Consider the following 9451-nt stretch of genomic DNA (forward strand, 5'->3'; position numbering starts at 1 on the left):
CAGCGATTAGTAGATTTGTGTTTCACTTTTTCAGGCGGGAGCTGGTTCAGTGAGTGAATCAATGTGACGTGGAATGTGAGGTTATTCACTTTAGTAAGACGGGGAAAGCACAGTATTGTGTAAAAACTGTGAACTGGTTAATGTCCGCGGTTAGTGAGACAAGGATGTGCGGGGAATGTTAGCAAGCAGCTACAGCTAACAATTGGGAAGGCAGAGCACTTGTTGGCCTTTAATGCAAGTGCTCCGGAGCACAAGAATGAAGGCGTCTTCCTACAATTGTGCGGGGATTGGGTGAGACAACACCGGGGCGACACGGCGGCACAGTGGGTTAGCACTACTGCCTCACAGCGCCAGGGACCCAGCTCCATTCCGGCCTCGGGTGACTGTGTGGAGTTTGAACATTCTCCCCACGTCTGCGTGGGTTTCCTCGCACAGTCCAAAGATATGCAGGTTAGGGTGGATTGCCCCTTAGTGTCCAGGGATCTGCAGGTTGGATGGGGTTCTGGGGATAGGGCGAGGAAATGGGCCGAGGTAGGGTGTTCTTTCGGAGAGTCGGTGCAGATTCGATGGGCAGAATGGCCTCCGAATAGGGATTCTATAACTAATGCAGTTTTGGTCTCCATATTTAAGAAAGGATAGACTTGCAATGGAGGTGGCACAACAAAGGTTCGTGTAATTGGTCCCTGGGATGGGAGGATTGCTCGATGAAAGGCAGAGTAAATTGGGCCTAAATTCTTTGGAGCTACGGAGATGTGAAACCTGAAGGGGCTTGACAGGGTAGAGAGCTGAGAGGCTGGGGAATCTAGTACCCAGAGCGCAGTCTCTGGATAAAGGGGCTAATCCGCTGAGCCAGCCAGCCGCAGCCCAAAAGTGACTGACCCCGTTCTCTTCCAGGAGGAGGTGGTCCGATTCCAGAGGGAGCAGCAGGAGGAGGCCGCCCGGCGCCAAAGAGAGGAGGACGATCGGCGGCAAGAGGAGGCCCTGAGGCGACGGGACGAGGAAGAAAGGCGGCAGATGGAGGACATCCTCCGGAAGCAGGTGACTTGGCGCATCTTCAAGCACGCGGTTTACCTTCATTGAATGACGGAAACTTCCGGCAGAGGAGGAGTCCGTTCTACCCGTTGTGTCAATACTGGCTCCCAGCGAGAGTAATTATGCATAGTTCCATACTTTTGTTCGGAGCGCTGTCAGTTCCTCAAGTAGCTTCAATTTGTGCCACCTTTTCAGGTAAAGCATTCCAGATCCCGACAACTAAGCGCAAAATAAATCCCATCACCCCCGTCCGCTCCTTTTTTGCCATTGATTTTTAAATCTGGTCTTTGGTTATTGACACCAAAGGGAATAATCTTTCTCGATCTCGCCCCGAGCGTCAGCCCTGTAATCCGCCCCTCTGCCCTCTTCAGAAACGCCGTTACAGTTTCCGTGTCCGCGTTCCTATTCCTAGTGCCCTGCCCGAGAGGTTGGAGCTGGCTCCTTGTTTATCCAGCTTCCCCGTGAATGTGCCTGTGCCTGTTCCTCTCACCGACTCCGCGCGGCCGCGCCTTGTTGTTCCAGGAAAAGGACCGTCGGCAGCAGGATGAGACCCGGCGGTGGCTGGAGGAAGAGGAGAGCCGGCGGCAGCTGGAGGAAGAGGCCAGGCGCAGGCTCGCCGAGGAGGAGGACCGCAAACGCAAGGAGATGGACCTGCAGCTTCAGCGGCAGCAGGAGCTGCTGAGACACAGGCAGCAGGAGGCCCTGAGGCGATTACAGCAGCAGCAGTTAGCACACATAAAGGTAGCACTCGCGCGTCAGCGTCTCTGCAGCTTGGTGCAAACTGGTGCAACTGGATATTACAGTCCTGCATTTGACTCCTGTCAGACTGATGCGATTAAAGTCTCCCTGCTGACTCTGCAGTTTCTTAAAATGGAAGGTGCCTGGCCTTCCTCAACCTAGTGACAGTGATATTGTACTCACGGGGTAGTGCCCTGTACAGCACAGCTCTCCTATACTGTGTGTTCATTCTCACTATCGCACTCCCGCTTTCTCTCGCGCTCTCATTCTCTCGCTTTCTCCCCCTCTCGCTTTCTCTCTCGCTCTCATTCTTTCGCTTTCTCCCCCTCTCGCTTTCCCCTCTCGCTTTCTCCTCTCGCTTTCTCCTCTCGCTTTCTCCTCTCGCTTTCCCCCTCTCGCTTTCCCCCTCTCGCTTTCCCCCTCTCGCTTTCCCCCTCTCGCTTTCCCCCTCTCGCTTTCCCCCTCTCGCTTTCCCCCTCTCACTTTCCCCCTCTCGCTTTCCCCCTCTCGCTTTCCCCCTCTCGCTTTCCCCCTCTCGCTTTCCCCCTCTCGCTTTCCCCCCCTCTCGCTTTCCCCCCCTCTCGCTTTCCCCCCCTCTCGCTTTCCCCCCCTCTCGCTTTCCCCCCCTCTCGCTTTCCCCCCCTCTCGCTTTCCCCCCTCTCGCTTTCCCCCCCTCTCGCTTTCCCCCCCTCTCGCTTTCCCCCTCTCGCTTTCCCCCTCTCGCTTTCCCCCTCTCGCTTTCCCCCCTCTCGCTTTCCCCCCTCTCGCTTTCCCCCTCTCGCTTTCCCCCTCTCGCTTTCCCCCCTCTCGCTTTCCCCCCTCTCGCTTTCCCCCCTCTCGCTTTCCCCCTCTCGCTTTCCCCCTCTCGCTTTCCCCCTCTCGCTTTCCCCCCTCTCGCTTTCCCCCCTCTCGCTTTCCCCCCTCTCGCTTTCCCCCCTCTCGCTTTCCCCCTCTCGCTTTCCCCCCTCTCGCTTTCCCCCCTCTCGCTTTCCCCCCTCTCGCTTTCCCCCCTCTCGCTTTCCCCCCTCTCGCTTTCCCCCCCTCTCGCTTTCCCCCCTCTCGCTTTCCCCCTCTCGCTTTCCCCCTCTCGCTTTCCCCCTCTCGCTTTCCCCCTCTCGCTTTCCCCCCTCTCGCTTTCCCCCCTCTCGCTTTCCCCCTCTCGCTTTCCCCCTCTCGCTTTCCCCCTCTCGCTTTCCCCCTCTCGCTTTCCTCCCTCTCGCTTTCCTCCCTCTCGCTTTCCTCCCTCTCGCTTTCCCCCTCTCGCTTTCCCCCTCTCGCTTTCCCCCTCTCGCTTTCCCCCTCTCGCTTTCCCCCTCTCGCTTTCCCCCTCTCGCTTTCCCCCTCTCGCTTTCCCCCTCTCGCTTTCCCCCTCTCGCTTTCCCCCTCTCGCTTTCCCCCTCTCGCTTTCCCCCTCTCGCTTTCCCCCTCTCGCTTTCCCCCTCTCGCTTTCCCCCTCTCGCTTTCCCCCCCTCTCGCTTTCCCCCCCTCTCGCTTTCCCCCTCTCGCTTTCCCCCCTCTCGCTTTCCCCCCTCTCGCTTTCCCCCTCTCGCTTTCCCCCTCTCGCTTTCCCCCTCTCGCTTTCCCCCTCTCGCTTTCCCCCTCTCGCTTTCCCCTCTCGCTTTCCCCCTCTCGCTTTCCCCCTCTCGCTTTCCCCCTCTCGCTTTCCCCCTCTCGCTTTCCCCCCTCTCGCTTTCCCCCTCTCGCTTTCCCCCTCTCGCTTTCCCCCTCTCGCTTTCCCCCTCTCGCTTTCCCCCTCTCGCTTTCCCCCTCTCGCTTTCCCCCCTCTCACTTTCCCCCCTCTCGCTTTCCCCCCTCTCGCTTTCCCCCCTCTCGCTTTCCCCCCTCTCGCTTTCCCCCTCTCGCTTTCCCCCTCTCGCTTTCCCCCCCTCTCGCTTTCCCCCTCTCGCTTTCCCCCTCTCGCTTTCCCCCCTCTCGCTTTCCCCCCTCTCGCTTTCCCCCCTCTCGCTTTCCCCCTCTCGCTTTCCCCTCTCGCTTTCCCCCTCTCGCTTTCCCCCTCTCGCTTTCCCCCCTCTCGCTTTCCCCCCTCTCGCTTTCCCCCCCTCTCGCTTTCCCTCCTTTCGTCTCGCGCTCCTTTCGTCTCGCGCTCCTTTCGTCTCGCGCTCCTTTCGTCTCGCGCTCCTTTCGTCTCGCGCTCCTTTCGTCTCGCGCTCCTTTCGTCTCGCGCTCCTTTCGTCTCGCGCTCCTTTCGTCTCGCGCTCCTTTCGTCTCGCGCTCCTTTCGTCTCGCGCTCCTTTCGTCTCGCGCTCCTTTCGTCTCGCGCTCCTTTCGTCTCGCGCTCCTTTCGTCTCGCGCTCCTTTCGTCTCGCGCTCCTTTCGTCTCGCGCTCCTTTCGTCTCGCGCTCCTTTCGTCTCGCGCTCCTTTCGTCTCGCGCTCCTTTCGTCTCGCGCTCCTTTCGTCTCGCGCTCCTTTCGTCTCGCGCTCCTTTCGTCTCGCGCTCCTTTCGTCTCGCGCTCCTTTCGTCTCGCGCTCCTTTCGTCTCGCGCTCCTTTCGTCTCGCGCTCCTTTCGTCTCGCGCTCCTTTCGTCTCGCGCTCCTTTCGTCTCGCGCTCCTTTCGTCTCGCGCTCCTTTCGTCTCGCGCTCCTTTCGTCTCGCGCTCCTTTCGTCTCGCGCTCCTTTCGTCTCGCGCTCCTTTCGTCTCGCGCTCCTTTCGTCTCGCTCGTTTTCTCCCACTCCCTCTCCCTCTCCCTTTCCAGAAAGGGAGACAGAGGGCACTGTTATCCCAGCTTCCCTACAGCCAAAGCCATTAGCTTCCTCCTGTGGGTCCTGGCAGCTGTCCTGAGAGATGAGCTTCCACAGAAGTTGATAATCTTGCAATGTAAGCTGTGGGGAAAGGATAGAGTTCAGACACGAAGCTTTCAAATGTCATAAAGTCTGCCGGACACAGTAAGCTGTTAGAATGGGCTCAGGAAGAGACCTGGTTACCTCACCACCACCTCTCTCGTCTCCCTCTACTAACTGATCAAAGTTGCTGATCCACTACTGGATGAGCAGGGTTTTTATCCAGCTGAATATTGGGAAGACCGAAGTCGTTGTTTTCCAATTCTGCTCCAAGCCCCAGTCCCTCGCTCCTGACTCCAGCTCTCTCTCTCTCTCTCTCTCTCTCTCTTTCTCTCCCGCCCCCCCGGCGTGGGGCAGCAGTCTGAGATTATGCCACGTTTGATATCATAGATATCATAGAATTTACAGTGCAGAAGGAGGCCATTCGGCCCATCGAGTCTGCACCGGCTCTTGGAAAGAGCACCCCACCCAAGCCCACACCCCCACCCTATCCCCATAACCCAGTAACCCCACCCAACACTAAGGGCAATTTTGGGCGCTAAGGGCAATTTATCATGGCCAATCCACCTAACCTGCACACCTTTGGACTGTGGGAGGAAACCGGAGCACCCGGAGGAAACCCACGCAGACACGGGGAGGACGTGCAGAATCCGCACAGACAGTGACCCAAGGGCAGAACCCTGGTTCCTGGCACTATGAGGCAGCAGTGCTAACCACCGTGCCACCAAATTGTTGGGGCAAATCGATTTGATGTATTTAAATAGATGTCAGATGAGCATCTGACATGATGAGCATGAGGGGCTAAATCGCTGGCTTTTAAAGCAGACCAAGGCAGGCCAGCAGCACGGTTCAATTCCCGTACCAGCCTCCCCGAACAGGCGCCGGAATGTGGCGACTAGGGGCTTTTCACAGTAACTTCATTTGAAGCCTACTTGTGACAATAAGCGATTTTCATTTCATTTCATTTCATCTCAAAAGGAGGATATGCTGATAGGGTGAGCTGGACCCTGGAGGTGGAGGAGAAACATAGTCGCTGGCTCAGAACAATTGGGTTGGAGAGTCTGCCCCTGTGTTGTAGATGTGTCAACGCTCTAATTAGCGCAAGATGTGAACTGACCTGTTGTTCCTTCATCAGATCCCATCTTCCACCTCATGGGGGCAGCAGTGCAACTCTGTGCCACCTCTCCAGAAGCTGGAGGAGGAACGGGAGCGTCAGCGCAGGGAGGAGGTAAGGCGAATAAGATTAGGCCCTCTTAAAAGATGCGCCGCACCGTGTCGCTCGCCGCCTGCGAGCTTGTCCAAGGGCTCGGCCTTTTGTCTGTGGCGGGCTGTTCGGCATCATGTGGCTTCGCTGGAGCCTGATCCTTCGCCCAACTATTCCGTTGCTTCTCGAGTGTTGAACCGCAGAGTGCTTGCCAGGATCTGTCATTGGGATACCGGGGAGAATTCCTGGCACCTGTCGACATCCCTGGTGTAGAGAGGCTAGTAGGGTATTGAATGTCACAACTTGCGGACAATGGAACTCTTTGGGATTTGTATTGTGCACCTCGGCACTGAGCCATCAGGGTAGCTCGTGGAGGAATGAAAGGGACTCTGGGTGGATTGCACTATTGCTTTACTGATTAGAGCACAGAATGGCTGCAATACTTTGTGAAGCTGGCCAAAACGCTGTTGAGTTTTTGTTTCTTGATAATCTGATGCATGAATGTAAATTATCCTGCTCTGGTGTTGCTATACGATGCCTCGGGTCCCACTGTGAGGTCTTGCACAGTGATCAGCTGTACTAGTCGGTTCTGCTGGCCCACAGGCACCCCACAAACAGGCTGACTCAGTAACAGTGTGACAGGAGCTCTCTGTCTATAATGTATGCCTGCAAACCCGGTGTGGGTCTGCGCGTGTGTATGTCTGTCTGTCGGCCTGTGTCTATGCGAGCATATCTCGCAGAGGTCAATAGGCAGAGAATTCACAGCAAGAATCACGTCCTGTCCCCCACCCTCTCCGGATGGCCAGAGCTGTTGGCTACACCTTTCACCAGGCGGAGATCAAATAACCAGCACAGGCCTCAAACGGAACGTGCACTTTCTCCTCTGTATCGGTTACTTTGCTAAGCTAATGGGCAACTCTGTTCTCAAATTGACATCTGCTCCAGTCAGCAAATACCAGCTGCATTTCTGTGGCCCCTTCAACCTACCCAAGGATCGCGAGGCGCTTCGCAAGTATATAATTGAATGGAGTTTGATATTGAGGCTGATGAGGTATTAAGGCGAGATTAAAGCTCGGTCACTGAGAAGCGAGACCGAGAGGTTTAGAGAGCCGCAGCTCGGACTCCTCGGGAATATTTCTGCCAACTGGTCCTGTTCAAAGAGTTGGGCGGGTCTCGATGCGTGAGCCCCATCCACCCTCTGTCCACGGGAGCCACAAAAGGAGAAGCATAGAACACTACTTGTTTTAAAATGAGTGAATATTAATATTCTCTGTCGCAGCAGTGTCGTCAGCAACAGGAGATAATGAAAGCCCTTCAACAGCACCAGCAGCAGAAATCACCTGGCTGGAACAGTCTCCCCAAGCAGAGTATGTCTGTCAAATCACTACTCGACATGCAACAGGAGCTGCAGAAACAGCAACAGCAAAGGCAGCAAGCACGAGCAGTGAGTATCCTTCAGCCCACCCAAAAACAATTCCTGCCACACCGAGCACCCCTCCGCCCTGTCAGCAGGATTTATACAGCGGCAAGCTGTCCAGCTGTGCAGGGCAGCACATCTCTGAGAACTGAGCAGTGCATGCCTGCCCGCACCACCGCACTCGCACTCTGCACTGCCTGCGCCCGCTCTGTGCGGCCAGTGCCCGCTCTGTGCGGCCAGTGCCCGCTCTGTGCGGCCAGTGCCCGCCCTCTGCGCACCTGCCCCCTGCGCCGCCCGCCCCACACGCATTCCGATTTGACTTTTCCTGGGGAGAAAGATAGAATCCCATCATTAAACCTGTCATTCTATAATTTTGTCTCCTTAAACCCTTGTCCTCCCTCTTATTCCTCGCTGCCTCTTTTCCCTATCACTCTCCCTGAACACATTCTCAATTAGTCTTTTCCCTCCTGATCTCATGCCCCCTCGTTCCCTCCCAATGACCCCTCTCACCGAGTAGATATTTGGCCCCATTCCCCCTCCCCATTGGGTCAGCTGCTGCTAACCAATGACTGTTGTCTGCTTGTTACTGTGTTCACGGTTCGATAAACTGATGGACAATGGTTCAGATTATATTGCCTTGATTTTCCTCATTCCCTGCTGAATTTATTTTCCTGCCCTCAGCATTCCAGCATTCCCATCAACAACTCCGCCGTGTGGGGACTGCCCAGTCAGTGGGGCTCTGATATCAACAGCATGTGGAGTTTACATGAAAGTAAGAACTCTAATATAAGCCTATGGGGCGATGACGCTGTGAAGAGCACGGGGCCTGTGATCAGGAGCGCAGGGCTGAAGAACAGCAGGAGCAGCCCCTCACTAAGGTTTGTCTGTCCAGCCTAACAAACTCCGCGTAGTGCTTAGTTTCTCAGGCTTTCAGAAGCGGTTGAGTTTTTGATTGCGCGCAATCTGTTTCTGAGTGCACCTGTGAGATCATAGAATTTACAGTGCAGAAGGAGGCCATTCGGCCCATCGAGTCTGCACTGGCTCTTGGAAAGAGCACCCTACCCAAGGTCAACACCTCCACCCTATCCCCATAACCCAGTAACCCCACCCAACACTAAGGGCAATTTATCATGGCCAATCCACCTAACCTGCACATCTTTGGACTGTGGGAGGAAACCGGAGCACCCGGAGGAAACCCACGCACACACGGGGAGGATGTGCAGACTCCGCACAGACAGTGACACAAGCCGGGAATCGAACCTGGGACCCTGGAGCTGTGAAGCAATTGTGCTATCCACAATGCTACCGTGCTGCCCCCAAATGTCAGATGTGCGTTTGAGTGCGGAGGGAGGGGAAGTGTGTGTATGCTCGGCTGGGGGAGGCTGAGAGTGCACGCACAGCAGGGCAGGGGAGGTCGGCCCGGAGTGCGCGCGCGACTCTGGAGAGGAAGGGAGGTCGGGCTTGTTTGCATGGCTGGTGCGGGGGAGAGAGGTCGGGTGTGCATGCGCGCTGGGGTTGGTGCGGGGGAGAGAGTTCAGGTGCGCGCGCAGCTGGGGCAGAGGAAGCGAGGTTGGGCGCGCATGGTTGTGGCGGGGAAGGGAGGTTGGGCGCACGTGGGGCCGGGGAGGCAGGGAGGTCAGGCGCGTGGCTGGGACAGGTCACGGCGAGTGCACAGGTGAGAGTACAGGCTGGAGGGAGAGGTCAGACTGACGTGTACAGTGCCGGCGGCTGGGAGACGTGAGTGCACGTGCCAGCTGGCGAGGGAGCACGAGCCGTGGGGGGAGTCGGCTGGGTGCGCGGGCGGCGGGGGAAGTCAGTCAGTCGGTCGGTCGGTCGGGCCCACGCGGCGGGGTAGTTGGTCAGTTTGGGCCCGCGCGGCGGGGAAGTCGGGCTGGTAGGGCCCGCGCGGCGGGGAAGTCGGGCAGGTCGGACCCGCGCGGCGTGGAAGCAGGTCAGGTCGGGCCCGCGCGGCGGGGCAGTCGGGCATGTCGAACCCGCGCGGCGGGGCAGTCGGGCATGTCGAACCCGCGCGGCGGGGAAGTCGGTCAGGTCGGGCCCACGCGGCGGGGAAGTCGGGCTGGTAGGGCCCGCGCGGCGGGGAAGTCGGGCAGGTCGGACCCGTGCGGCGGGGAAGTCGGTCAGGTGGGGCCCGCGCGGCGGGGAAGTCGGGCTGGTAGGGCCCGCGCGGCGGGGAAGTCGGGCTGGTAGGGCCCGCGCGGCGGGGAAGTCGGTCAGGTGGGGCCCGCGCGGCGCGGAAGT

At 57.8% G+C, this 9451-nt stretch overlaps 1 protein-coding gene across 5 annotated transcripts in view; it reads left to right on the forward strand.

Annotated features, from left to right (window-relative positions):
- LOC140404728 (GRB10-interacting GYF protein 2-like) overlaps positions 1-8104 on the forward strand; it is a 140629-nt gene extending 132525 nt beyond the window's left edge. For 4 of the 5 annotated variants that reach the window (XM_072493409.1, XM_072493413.1, XM_072493412.1 and 1 more), the window contains 5 exons: positions 895-1038; positions 1555-1773; positions 5707-5799; positions 7055-7219; positions 7874-8104. In XM_072493409.1, the coding sequence (XP_072349510.1) occupies positions 895-1038; positions 1555-1773; positions 5707-5799; positions 7055-7219; positions 7874-8089 (837 nt within the window). In that variant the 3' untranslated portion in view covers positions 8090-8104. The remainder of the gene's footprint in view (positions 1-894; positions 1039-1554; positions 1774-5706; positions 5800-7054; positions 7220-7873) is intronic. The other variant, XM_072493411.1, reaches the window with a different exon arrangement.
- The last annotated feature ends 1347 nt before the right edge of the window (positions 8105-9451 follow it).

The sequence above is a fragment of the Scyliorhinus torazame genome, chromosome 31 (assembly GCF_047496885.1).
Source record: "Scyliorhinus torazame isolate Kashiwa2021f chromosome 31, sScyTor2.1, whole genome shotgun sequence".
NCBI classification, from domain to species: domain Eukaryota; kingdom Metazoa; phylum Chordata; class Chondrichthyes; order Carcharhiniformes; family Scyliorhinidae; genus Scyliorhinus; species Scyliorhinus torazame.